This window comes from Dreissena polymorpha, chromosome 1 (genome assembly GCF_020536995.1).
Source record: "Dreissena polymorpha isolate Duluth1 chromosome 1, UMN_Dpol_1.0, whole genome shotgun sequence".
NCBI classification, from domain to species: domain Eukaryota; kingdom Metazoa; phylum Mollusca; class Bivalvia; order Myida; family Dreissenidae; genus Dreissena; species Dreissena polymorpha.
Window position 1 is genome coordinate 149,884,709 of NC_068355.1, and position 14,905 is coordinate 149,899,613.

At 35.8% G+C, this 14,905-nt stretch overlaps 1 protein-coding gene across 3 annotated transcripts in view; it reads left to right on the forward strand.

Annotated features, from left to right (window-relative positions):
* The first annotated feature begins 1,871 nt into the window (after positions 1-1,871).
* Positions 1,872-14,905, forward strand: part of LOC127855146 (protein retinal degeneration B-like) — a 71,450-nt gene continuing 58,416 nt past the window's right edge. For all 3 annotated transcript variants that reach the window (XM_052390552.1, XM_052390559.1, XM_052390567.1), the window contains exons 1-4: positions 1,872-2,463; positions 3,495-3,627; positions 8,792-8,995; positions 10,506-10,748. In XM_052390552.1, coding sequence (XP_052246512.1) covers positions 2,386-2,463; positions 3,495-3,627; positions 8,792-8,995; positions 10,506-10,748 — 658 coding nt within the window. In that variant the 5' untranslated portion in view covers positions 1,872-2,385. The remainder of the gene's footprint in view (positions 2,464-3,494; positions 3,628-8,791; positions 8,996-10,505; positions 10,749-14,905) is intronic.

Consider the following 14,905-nt stretch of genomic DNA (forward strand, 5'->3'; position numbering starts at 1 on the left):
ATATAAGATACAAACAAGTGGATATATGTATTAAGTAAGCAAACAGTTTGAATTCTATTTAATCATGTGTTTATTGTATATCATTTAATGATTAAAGAACATTATTAATACAGTTTACTTGAATAACAAGAAATATATACATGTATGATAAATTACTAGTAAATAATTTACAACTATCAATTGAAATAATTCTATGAATAATTCTATATGAGTGAAAGAATGCCTTGATGTGCATTTTATAATCTTAACATATCAACTCAAGCTCACTGAAAATTGACATAATGGACATTTGAAATTGGCTGACTCCAAAACAACATTTAAAAGCAAGCTCAAAATCTACCTATTTGAGCGATTTCATAAAACTTAGATGCAGTTATGTAACTTGCAAGCTCACTAGAGGATATCTGAATATGTGTATATAGGACTTTCTGTGAAGCGCAATAGAATATTTATAGTTTTTGCGCTATACAAGTGTATTTGTATTTGTATAAACATAAACACTGATATGCATATATCTTTTTTTCAGAAAAATTAACAAGATTTTAAAAATCAGAGAAACAAATAAAAGTTTGAATTTATTGTCATGTAAAATAAAAAATATTATTACTATGTGTTTACATTTTTTACCTTAAAGCAACAATGAATATGTTATTCTCAACAAGTTTTCTCAATTTTCATTTACATTTTAAGTGTGTACATTATTTATTTCTCTTTTTGCAACATACTAAACTTTCTCTTATAGCCACACACATTATTTGACATAGTAAATTTAAGTATAAATAAAGAAACATATTTTATCAATTCCAATTAGAATATATCTGGTGGTTACAAGGTAGAAATCCATTTTTTGCGCTTTAAAACTTAAAAATGATTGCCTTTGTCGAAATTGACTTATACATGTACGTCTAGAAATCCTTCTCTTGGTTTTAAAAGCGGTACCGTTTGAAAATTAATAAATTACTTGCTATAAACTAGGCTATACTATAGCCTATAGATTTAATTTTATCTATGCCAATGAGAATATATCTGGTGGTTACAAGGTAGAAATCCGTCCTTCTTGCGCTTTAAAACTTAAAAATAATCGCTTTTGTCGAAATGAATGGACATATACGTCTAGAAATCCTACTTTCAGTTTTAAAAGTGGTACCGTTTGAAACATAATAAATTACTTGCTAACTAGGCTATAGATTTAATGACAATTTTGCACGCTTTCAAATTGCATCTTTATGTATTGATTAACATGTATTTCATTTTAAAGTCAGAGGCAAGGTGTGTGGCTTTAATTGAATCACCTCTGGATGTATGTTTGTTTTTCAGAGAGGAAAGTATGGTAGATGTGTGGAGAGCAGGGAGCAGTAATATGCCAAGACTGTAAGAAGTACACATCTTTTTGACACAGTATTTCAGAGAGGAATGTATGGTAGATGTGAGGAGAGCAGGGAGCAGTAATATGCCAAGACTGTAAGAAGTACACGTCTTTTTGATACATCTAGCTAATGAAAAAATGTAGGTTTGTTTACATCAGTGGAGATCTTTATACTAACAATAAAATGGAGCCAAACGATTGATTTACAAGACAGTAAAAAAGTTGTAGTAAATTTATATTTGTAAACCTTGATAAAGCCCATTTAGGCGAAATATTGGAATAAAAAGAGTGTTTTTACCATGAAAATAAAATGGAGATCAGATCATGGACTGCAAAAATATCATAAAATTCCAGTTACAACAATATGATATTCAACATGAAAACACCAGACAATTTAAATTCGCCAACTGCTTAAATAATATTGAATGTGAAAATACCAGACGTTTGTGAGTGGCAAAATGCTTGAAGGATATTAAAGGTGCAAACACCAGACATATTGCAGGGGCTAAATGCTTTGCACTGTCTGAAAACCTGCCAGGGAAGTGACCAAATTTACACTTTTGACATCGGTTTTCAAGTGTTGCATGTTACAATGTACTTGGGTATAGTTTGGTGTTTACTCTGTGAATGTTGCCGGAATTCCTCCAACATTTTGTGAATGTAATTAATTACATAATTACTCCAGTATATATATCATGAGAGATTGTGAGGCAAGTTCTTGCCAATTTAAGCCACTATGATACATGTAGTTTGTAGTAAAATAAGATTGAGGGAGAATTGATTTGTACCAAACATCAAAAATAAATAATAACAATGATGGTGCTGATGGAATTCAATTGCTCTTGAACTATCCACACAACTCTTGCAGTACAAAGCGCATAATTATATGTGTGTAATTATTGGGCAGAAGCATCATAGTAAAGTTACTAATTTCAGTTTGTATATGCTCAATGGTTGCTTTAAAGGTAAATGGTCAAGTGTTAAAGGTCAAGTGTTAAGTCAAAAGGTCAAGGTTGAAGATGTTGGTGAAGGAGTACAGGATTTCCCTCCCGATGAGTGTGGAGGAGTACCGAATAGCACAGCTATACATGATACAGGTATGAATTTATAATTTTTATGCCCCCCACCACAATAGTGGGCGACATATTGTTTTTGCACTGTCTGTTGGTTTGTTTGTTAGTGTGTTTGCGTCAAACTTTAACATTTGCCATATCTTTTGCAATATTGAAGATAGCAACTTTATATTTGGCATGCATGTGTATCTCATGGAACTGCACATTTTGAGTGGTGAAAGGTCAAGGTCATCTTTCAAGGTCATCTTTCAAGGTCAAATATATAGGTAAAAGTCGCTTATTTAATGTACCTTTTTGCAACATTGAAGATAGCAACTTGATATTTGGCATGCATGTGTATCTCATGGTGCTGCACATTTTGAGTGGTGAAAGGTGAAGGTCAAGGTCATCCTTCAAGGTCAAAGGTCAAATATATGGGGACATAGTGTATCACAAAGACATCTTGTCTTAAATTTTGTTTGCTGAACCCTCAATATGTACATGTTATGCGGCAACTCCCTGCTTTACCCAGCTCAGGACTAATAGTATAAAATTGCACAATAATTCTTCAGAAAAGCAGATTTAACACAAAACAATGAACACAAAATATTATCAGTTATTTTATCTGTAAAATAATGCTTTCTCTTAAAGTATTTGTCTAGCTCCCTTGCAGTTGGCTTGATTTAGCTGTCACGATTTGTTTAGTGTTTGTGAGTATAACAGTCTTTCCATGGAAGCTAGTCAAGACAATGACTTCATTCATCATGCAGTATTAGACTCACTTCCCATAAAAGTTGGCCATATGCATCATTTAAGAACCGTTTCCAAAGCTCAAATGTCAAGTTCACATTTAGGGTCAGAGGTCAAATTTAGGTATAATACAGATTGTCCAAACTGTAACATTTATTGTGCAAATGGAAGCATATGTCAAGTTCACATTTAGGGGTCAGAGGTCAAATTTGGGTATAATACAGATTGCCCAAACTGTAAAATTCATTGTGCTAATGGTGGCATAAACCCTTAGAAAAGTAGAGTTATGGAGTTAAGTCTTCACTGGACCTTTTGTTCACTTGAAGAAAAAAAGTCGTGAGGAGAGTCATGGAGCAGGTAGTGGGGTGGAGATCATCGAGAATCAGCCGTACACAGATGGACCAGGCGGCAGCGGCCAGTACACCTACAAGATATACCACATAGGCAGCCACCTCCCAGGTTAGATATGGCCTGAGTTTGATATGTAAGAACTAGGGATGACATGGAATACCTATATCGGTATTCAGATATTCGCAAATCCATTAATTCGAATATTCGCATAAAACGGCTGAATTGATTTAGGGGAATTATTTCAGAAAAGAGTGAAACTTGTTCTGTGTTAACTTCCATTGTTTTGTAAGTTATATCCGCTTGCTGAATACGAGGCTGCTTATTAACGTTGCTATAGAATAATTGTATCGCTGTCAGCTGATACTATGACCGATACTGTAATCGGGCACAAATAGAAGGAAAAACGTCATGTCTTAGAATTTTATTTGAAATGTTAAAGTAACGATAGCATGTACGTTTATATAAAGAAACATATCAATAAGGCATGCAAAGTACACCAATATTCCAGAACAAATATATGGAAAAACATCATGTCATAGAATTTTATTTTTATTTGAAATTTTTAAATAACGATATCATGTACGTTTATAAAAAGAAACTTATCAATAAGTCATGCACAGTACATCACAAAGACTTTCAGTGGTGACAGCGCCTTTTTAATTGCATTGCGCAATTTGAGTAATTCACACATTTCAATAGCTGTTCATACTGTGACCACAGAAACTTAATTGTTATTCGCCAGTCAATTGAAGCTGTTAATTGGCACCCCATTGACAATCAACAGTTCATGGCCTTTCTTAGAGTGTGTACACTGCAACACCGATATATCGTGGACCAGTATATCCCGCTGTCCAATATATCGCGCTTTAGCTATGGCTCCCAAAAATCCGACCAGCATAATCACTAAATGACATGTTTTAATCTGAGAATTCGCTAACTTCAGCAAAAAAACGGTTCTAGCTAGTATAAACACCCTATATTTTGCAGCTTACTATGGCACGCAGTGAAGCGTGAAAAACAGTCGATAAGTGACAGTATTGTTTACACACGGCTGGGATTGTTTTTAACACTTAAGAAATAAACAATTAGTGTCATTGCAAAGGTAATAATGGCAGTTTACTGGTACATAAATCGTTAAATTTCGTTACTGGTCATGAATTTCTTTGTCCCGATAAAAAGCGCGGGAAAATTGGCGTGGGTGTATTTATTTGTAAATAAACATTTCGTAGCGGGTACAACATTGATATAATTAATTTTCCATTAAAAGTTTCGTTGTAAATTTCAACAAGTACCGTGTTATCTCGGGAAATATGTAGCATTGACATTTCCTCTTAATAAAATATAATTTTAACATGCTGTGTCATTACCGTTACGCTGTTTCAGTTCCTTCATTTGGACTATTTATATTGGTAAATTTGAATCTATGCACAATTGACGGCAAGAAATCTTCTTTTTAGCTGGTTCGCGAGCGATCGTACATGAAAATAAAAAATATAATTTACATTTTGTTTTTTATGATAAATACAGATACGTATGTAGTTCTGAAAATGTTTATTGTAGAATCGGTTTGCAATTATTACTATACAAATATGTAGCAGCGCGGTATATTAAATGAAAACATTGGGGAAATTTGACAGGTTAACTGCAATACAATTTAGTTAGAAATTTCTCGAGTTATATCGCGCGCCGAATATATCGCGCTCGCGATCTTTGGATCCCACCAACCGCGATATATCGGCGTTGCAGTGTATATTATTGCATTGCGAAATCAACGCTGATACGGGCCGCGCTATCAAGTTGGCACAAAGAACGTCACATCAAACATGTTAATTCCAAGTGATTTCTGGTGCCAGTTAGTAAGGCTCATTGGGTCATTGTTGACCTGAAATAGCTTGAAGTCACCCGGGGGTGACTAGAAGCCTATTCATGTAACCCTTTGGGTGACTTCAAGCCGATTCTAGTTACCCGGTCGGCTTGAAGTCACCCCAGGGTGACATGATTCAGCTGCAATACGCAATGCTCATTGGTAGAGCTGCAACAATTCACCAACAGCTCGATTCGATTTCGATTTCAGACAGTCTGATACCGATTGTTTCAATTCAAATCATCTTTCAACCTAGTTTTATCATAAATTCACTCTTCTGCCTCAAAATAAACATTTCTGTTCAAATGTGTTGCATACCAAGATATGTTGGGCATTTGTGTGTTTGTAAGATATAGTTTGGTTGGTTCAACAGTGTTTTAATGTTGAAAGAGGGTTAAACTAATATTTGTATTAAATATTTAGCAAGAAACTGCCAATTTTCTGACAAAATATGTCAATATTTCAATAAAACACATAAAAAAGAATAGCAAATTAGGAACTCAATATTAATATCAATAAACTTCTGACTCAAAGATTGTGTTGACTACACAATGATAAAATAAATAAATAAATAAAAATAAGGCTGGCGACTTAAGTAGTTGCACTGGTGCTACCTCCTGCTAAATCAACGTTATGCTTGCGTTTGACATGTTGCATTAGATTAGTGGTTGAGCCGGACTGAGGGTACGCCATGTCCGTGAAGCACAGTTTACAAGAAGCTTTAACGGGAGGGCTACCATCCCGAAACCCAATATACTGCAACACTTTTGATTTTAGCTTCTTAGACGCATCTGATAATTTCAATTTGTCAGCCACACTTTTTTCGGCCATTTTGACGCTTTTTCAGAAAGTAGACCGTACCGCGCTTATTGATTGGATGACTAAAGTAATAAGTAACCAACCAATTGCGTGCGTTGTAATTACCGGTAAAGATAAAACTATACCTTCCTGTATCAAATAGTCAGAGTACAGCGCGCTTTAGGTATCTAAGTCTATATGTTAAAGAATTGAATCGAATTTGGTAGGGTTAGTATCGTAATCGAATCGACACATTTAAAACCAATTTTCAATGCATCAGATCGAATCGTTGCAGCTCTACTCATTGGGTCATTGTCAACCTAAAATGGCGTCACATCAAACATGTTAATTCCAAGTGATTTCAGGTACGAGTTAGTAAGGCTCATTGGGTCATTGTTGACCTGAAATAGCTTGAAGTCACCCGGGGGTGACTAGAAGCCGATTAATGTCATCCCGGGATGACTTCAAGCCGATTCTAGTAACCCAGTCAGCTTGAAGTCAACACAGGACATGAATGGGATTGAAGTCACCATAGGGTGACATGAATCAGCTTCTAGTCACCCCCGGGTGACTTCAAGCCATTTCAGGTCGACAATGACCCAATGAGCGTTAGTAAGCGGCTCGCAGGTCATTAAATATTTGGTCAATTACGTTTGGGGAAAAAAAATGCGAATATGCGAATTTCAATTCTGTTATTCGAATACCGACCATTCAATCGAATATTCAAATAATTTTGTCCACCCTATTAAGAACAATCCTTAACCCTTTACCACTCAGATAAGTATTTTGACGCATTTGTGGAAAGTTTTGATTCGTTTAAAAACAAACAATAAATCAAATTTGTTAATTTCACATCCTTCAGAATATCTGATGAGTTGGCTTAAAAAAGTGAAGCAGATACATTATACTGGCACTTACTGTATTGTTAGTGTTTTAAGGTGAAGGGAATTCTCCATGACAATATTCTGTTCCATCAATTCAACTACTAGTATAAAAATTGGCTTTATTTTGTTATCTTGAAGTCTCTGAGAGTGCATAAAGAATTTAAATACACATTTTTATCCATAGTTTTTTATATCACTTTCACATATAATTAGTTGAAATATTTAATACATTATTTTATTATTTAAAAGCACTTTTGTACATATAAGCAAATATTTTATTAAATTGAATGCTTTTTGTGTGAAATGTGACAATATGTTTTTAATATGTGACAAACTTAGCTCATAGCATTTAACATCATGCTATAAGTGTAAATGAATCAAATTTAACATATAATTAGTGTGGATACACTAATGTTGAAAGATAACCCCATCAACTTAACCAATATATTAAGTGCTTTACCGTTTTAACGGATGCTTTTAGCCGATAGCATTCTAATGCAGGAGGCGTATAATGATTGTTATGACCATCCAAGATTAATAAAGTAAATTCTACAGTTTTGTTTACTACTAAAGTACCTTGCTTTAACTCTTTGATACCCACAAATGTTTATTGTTAAGATTGCACCACTCAGCTCTTGTGTCTCAGAAGTACATTTAATGTTATATGTATGAGCCTGGTTCTGGGAAAACTGGGCTCAATGCATTTGTATAGCATCATCCCAGATGAGCCTGTGCAGTCTGCACAGACTAATGAGGGACAACACCTTACTCTTAACTGAAATTTTGCCCAAAGGCCCAGTCTCACTATGATGCCGGCTGAGCCCCGTTGCGTGATCCGGCATCTACCGGGATGAACCGGGACTCTACTGGGATGAACCAGGGCTCAACTAAGATGAACTGGGACGAATAGAGGAACTACAGGGGCTCCACTGGGAAAGTATTAAAATGTTTAATACCTCCGTAAGTCACCTGAAAGGACTGGCAACGACCGGCGTGGCACCGGAACAACCGGGATGGCACCGGGAACAACTGGGACGGCAATATAGCTCCACCAGAGCCATACAGACCCTGGCAGAGCTACGACAACGCCCCGGTGGAGCCATGGTGAATGCCGGCAGAGTCCCGGTATAACTACGGTACATAAGAAAACCGGCACTCTGCTGGGATGCCACCGGCATTCACCTGGGCTCCCCCGGGGCATTACCGGTGATGACCAGGGTTAACGCGGAGGTGTTGCTGTAGCTCTGCCAGGGTCTGATGCCGGTATAGCCCCGGTGAGTGCTGGGGGAGTTACGGTATACCGGGGCACTACTGGAACGCTGCCGGCTTTCACCGGGGCATTACCGGTAACAACCGGGGCTCTGCTGGGGCTTCACCGGAATAAACCGTAGCCAGTCCGGGGTTGACAGTGACTCTGCCGGGCTGTTTACCGGCTTCAACTGGGAATGCACCCGAAAATAGTGTGACAGCGTTTAACAATTTCTACGAATCATCCCGATTCTCGCCGGTCGACCGTCGTTAGCAAACCGGGATGGACCGGGGCTCTACCGGCAACAGTGAGACTTGGGCTTAAAGGCTGTTTGTCATTTAAAAAAATCAGGCTTTGCAGAAATTGTTGCCCTGATTTACTGTGATTAGAATGTGCGGACTGCACAGACTCATCTGGAACAACACTTTATGCACATGTATTTCAAGTTTACCCAGACAGGGCTCCTTTTCTTCCCAGGCTGGTTTCGCGCCATTCTTCCCAAGTCTGCTCTGCGTGTAGAGGAGGAGGCGTGGAATGCGTACCCTTACACAAAGACGCGCTACAAGTGCCCCTTTGTGGAGAAGTTTGTGCTCGAGGTGGAGACCCGCTACCTCAATGATGGCGGAGAGAAGGACAATCTATTTGGGCTAAAATCTTCAGAGCTGAAGGAAAGAACTGTTGGTGAGTTAAGACGTTGATTTAAGTGATCATTTGATGTAAGGAAACATGTCAGAAACTCAGATGTGAATTTCTATAAAAGTTCTGTTTTACTAGTATTTACTTACAGTAGGCTTTATTAGGAATCATTTTTAGCAATATTTACATGTTTTTAAGTATGGAAAAGACATCGAAACAAAAAGCCAGAGACTTATAGAGTTCAATGACTATAAGGAAAATCTATACATTTCCCCTATGAAGCTTTGTGATAACAGGCACTTACGTTTTTTTTATGCCCCCTTTCGAAGAAAAGGGGGTATATAACTTTCGCACTGTTTGTCTGTAAGTCTGTCAGTCAGTCTGTCTGTCACACTTTTTGTGTCCGTTCTCTATTTCAAAAACTTTTCATCAGATCTTTAACAAACTTGGTCAGAAGTTGTATCTAGACAATATCTAGGTCAAGTTCGAATATGGGTCATGCGGGGTCAAAAACTAGGTCACGGGTCACTTAGTGCATTTCAAGAATTTAGCATCTTAAAATGCTCATAACTACTATCAAAGCGTTTATAGGGGGCATTTGTCATCCTATGGTGACAGCTCTTGTTTGCTCTACAAAGGAAATTACTGCAATTACTGTAAGTTTTCGGACACTTAAATATTTAATATTTTTGTGTCCAAAAATGTTGATTGAAAAATATTCAAAATACAGTTATCTTAAAATTACAGGACAAAAAATACAGGTGTTAGAATATTTAGAGACACTTTAAAAGTATTGCATCGGAGACTAGGTACGGATTTACAATTTGTATAGCATGAATTGTTTCAAAAAATTATATCATGTGCTTGTAAAATACAATGCAGTTAAATATAAATTACTTTTATGTATGTTTCACTTTAAGCTGTTGGGTAAAACCATTGTCTATTACCGGTATACATAGTGTTTTACCCAATTACGCAAATGTAATGGTCCATTGCCTTAAAGCATTCGACTGCCAGGTTTTATGACCTTAATCAGGCTGTAAAACAGATGATTGATGTGTCACCTGATAGGTGCAGCAGTCCAGAATTCTGTGAAAAGAGCATTGTTAAATCAACTGTCTGAAAATGTCATTAATTATGGATGAAAACCTGTAAGTCCCAAAAATTAACAGTCACAAATAAAAATTTGGCTAAAAACGGGGGTTTCGAAAAATTTGGCTAAAAAGGGGGTTTCAAAAATTTAGAGTGTCTGAAAATTTAGAGTAATTGCGGTAGTCTATTCCCAACAGTTTCAATATCCTCTCCCCTCCTTACAAATGCCAAATTTACTGCTAAAAGCTGAATGTGTTAATTGATAACACTGAAAAAAATATTTGCACGATACATATACATGTAAAAAAAACTCTGCACATTGTTAACAAATTCATACAGGTATGATAAAATACATCTCTCATTTATAGCACAATGTGAATGGTTTGACAGCATAATACGAAACTTTTTCCCCATACTAGTTTCATAGATATTATATTATTGCAATTTACATCTATACCTTCAGACTACATAGACATTGTTAAAGACACCATATCGAGCAGCGACTACAGACGAGAGGAAGATCCCAAAATCTATCAGTCGAATACGACCCAACGTGGTCCCCTTCAAGACAACTGGCGTGAGGAATACGCAAAGGCAGCAAGAACCGACCCAAATAAAAAGATCATGACTGCATATAAGTTGTGCAGGGTTGAATTCCGATACTGGGGGATGCAAAACAAAATTGAAAGGTTTATTCATGACATAGGTATGTGAACATGGCTTTTTTTGTTTGAAAAAAACAAACATATTTCAGGTACTTTGATAACAGACCTATTTAAAAGAGTTGTTTATTACATATTTGTATCCTTCATGTGTAGCTGATTTACACGTACATTGTAACTCCAATATAGTGCGGTCCGTAATAACGCTGTGTCCAATATAACGCGGGGGTTCTTGGATCCCGTTTTTTCTCCAACCTTCCATTTCTGATTCAAATCCATGTTATGAAACTTCATGTTTTTTCATAAATTAAAAGAAGCCGGTGATCACAGCTTGATTGCTTTATCCGTCCGTTTAACTGATTTAAATCGATTAGAGGTTAAACGACACTCGACAGCTAATTGGTGTTAATCTGTTGTGTAATGTCAATAAAGGTGTGAGAACTCGCGAGTCAGTGTTTATTACATGTATTCCCTATCAGAGCGGTTCGGTGCGCTAATTTCAATAAGGCAAGTGCAAGCGGAATAATTATCAAATTAAAGTTATTTAAAACGATTACCTGTTTATGTTTTGTATTTATCGTGTATTGTATTTCATTGTATAAACTATGGCTGTGTAAGTGTGTTATCGTTTATTATATGCTACACATGCTTGATAAATAAAAATATCTTTGTGTGTGTTTAATGTTTCAGTAGGTATACGAAAAATAAATTTAAAAATCCTGACGATTTATTTACATGCTAACGCAGTGTAATAGTTAATCTAAATTTAAATTCGCTCGTCCAATGAAAGCTGTGTCCCATAATGCACTGTACTAATTTTTCTGAAAAATGGCATAGGCATATGAATTTGTTTACGAAGTTCGTAAACATATTTCTTGTCATAAATGTTAAACATTATTTTTACGTAAGTGATGTAATTATATTGGATTATCAGATAAATGTGCACATTAGAAAAGCGGTAGTAATACTGTTATCGTTCGATTCAGTTTACATGCATGTATTTGCGGATGACAACACATCATGACGATACACAGGACCTATATTATAGGCTATACTTTACCTGTTTTTATAGCCCCTTAAATAAATAAGCTCAAAACTTATAACGCTGTCCGTTTATAACGCTGTTGCGTGGCTTGGACCCCGTCATCCGCGTTATATTGGAGTTACAGTGTATACTGCATGAAGACTATACATTTATGTAAAATCATTTAACATTTCCATATGTATTCACATGTTTTTATAACTAATGTTTGTCTGTATACCAGTTTGTATATAGGACTGTGATTTCTATTGGAAGAGATTTCTAAAGGTTTGTCTACATGTAATATACTCACAGGAATTTTCTCAGGCTTTTTCTGTAAGCTTCCATAGCAACCAATTCGCCAGAAACTAAGTGTAATAATCAATGATTACGTTGTGGAAAATTGACATTTTTAAATGTCAGCAAGGAAAATTGTGACGCCAAATGAAGAGATATTGATGATTATTCCATCAATACTGGCAGCATTGGATATTATTTCCAGTCCAGAAATTAACAACATTTTTAAATAATTATATTGTACTTTAGAGTGTTATTCATTCTTATGTAAATATGAATCAATTTTCATTTTTCTTACTGTGTTACTCTATCACAAGGGTTTTAACTCTTTGCATGCTAGGAAATTTGTCATCTGCTAAAATGTTGTCTGCTGAATTTCTAAAATAAGCATTTTCTTCAATTTTTTTTAAAGAATACTATCAGTATAGCAAACAGTTTGGATCCTGCAGATGAGACGCCACGTTCTGTGGCGTCTCATCTGGATCCAATCTATTTGTAAAGGCCTTCAAAATTTGGTTCCAGCACTGAAAGAGTTTAATACCATTATTGGAGTGCATGGAGAGTGCTTTTGTAGTTACATATCTGCCTTCTTGATGCACTTTTTATGAACTTGAGCTTGTGCAAATTATAAGGATTTATATTTAACAACGTTTAGAAATGGATTAAATGTTAACAGACAGCATCATATTCAATCCTGTTGTGAAAACCCTTTCCCACTCAGAGGCATGTTGAAAATGGCTATGTGCAAACAGCATAAAATCAGAACAGCCTGCGAGTAACTCACAGTCTGTTCAGGTTTTATGCTGCGCTTTTCTGCTCATCAGTATCAAAGGATTGGAAATGAAGCCTTTAAAACTTGAACTACATGTAGTAAGAAAGGTCTTTAATTAAATTTAACTTGAAAGGGACTACAAAAACGTCCAAATACATGTATGTATCTTAGTGGTAAAGGGTTAATATTTAACAATGGAAGCCCTACACTCTACTGATAATTGATGTTAGAAAGTCTTCAGTATGAATAATACCATAATATAATTGTGTTTGTCACATACACTTCAACACCGTTATTTCGAAGTCGTCGGGACCATTAAAAAATCTTCGGATTAACGTTATTCAAAATAAACATTTGACAGACGACTTCTTTGATTCTGTAATAATAAAACGTTGTGGAATTCGCATGGTTCGGTTACACGCTACTATTAATAATTGCTTTACTTAAAAACATTAACTAGTCAGATTGCAATAGATTTCTACTTGTAACAAACAAAGGCATAAAACGATTCTTGTTCTTCTTTTTATGTTTTCTCAAAGTACAGAACATATTAAATATAATGAATATGCGCTAATTATCAGAACATATAAAATATAACGAATGACACAAATTGTCATACATGTAAATACAGATGAATACATTTTCGGAAATGAATTAACATTTTTTTGTAAATAAGACGCGATGTCTCTCTGAACACTGGCCTTAGCTGCACTAAACTGGACGCGTGTAACATATTTCTTCAATTTGTCAAGGACATTGAAGAACTTACTTCCGTCCGTGCAGAAGGTAGAGTTTATATAAGATGAATTTCATTGGACCACATTTACTCAGACCTAATGTAACACGTTTATTTGTTACTAAATAATGCAAAACTACATAAATAGTAATTATCTGCTTTTGACGACATTATAAAATTAACACGCAACGCGCAGACGACAAAGGTGTAATTATCAGCTTCTGACGGGCCACGCCCAGACGACAAAGGTGTGAAATTATGTTCAGCGTTTTGCAGCTTTGACTTCGGATTAAAGACTGATGATTAGGTGCGAATTATTGGGTTGGGACCGACAAATTCACTTCGAATTAACGATTTTTTCGGTTGAACGAAGTTCGGATTAACAATGAAATTTTACATTTAACAAAGAAGAACCAAAATCGGGACCGGAAAAATACTTCAAAATAACGGTGACATCGGATTATCGGTGTTCGAAATAACGGTGTTGAAGTGTATGTCTGTTTCCAAGTGACTTCTTCGTTATAAAAAAAGATATAGTTCGGGTTTTTCACTGGTATTAAGCATACACATGGTACAACACTGCTACTCCCATTGCCTGACATCTTTTTAAGGCTCCACAAATAATTTTAATAACAAAAGTATTTAAATTGGGAAATTTGTGTTGTTTTGTTCGCAATTTAAAGATTAACCCATTTATGCCTAGCGTCTAAAAAAAAGGCCTTGGCAAATAGCGTAGACCCAGATGAGATGCCACATGATGCGGCGTCTCATCAGGGTCTGCGCTGTTTGCTTAAAGGAATTTCTGTGAGAAATATTCTAAATATAGAAATAAATATAATAAATATATTCCCTAATTTTGGAAATAAATTGATCCAATTTAGAAGGATGGGAGAGTCCACTAGGCATAAATGGGCTAATGACAATTTGGTCCAGATGACATGTTTGGAAATATTGAGTATGGGTTCTTTAATGCTAATCCCTCTAAACGACTTTATTGGTTTGTTAGCAATTTTAAGATTTAAGCCTTTTGAAATGTTTTCAATAATAATAAACAAATACAAATTTATGCCTCCAAGGGCCTTACATTTTCCCTCAGGGTTACATTTACATGGAGTCAAAGCATTCTGTTGCATTCTTTTATATATTTCACTAAAAAAAAAGCTCAATGATTGGATTTTGTAGCTCATCATGCAAACATATTTTTGAAAAAAATAAATTTACACTTAGCATGTATTCACACTGAGAGGACACTCAATTGAGTGCATTTAGGTCGCCATGGTGTAATGGATATGGTGTCCGCCTAGCGACCGGGAGGTAACGGGTTTGATCCCCACTGTGGGAGCGTTCTTCAGATCTCCCCCCATAGACACCAAGT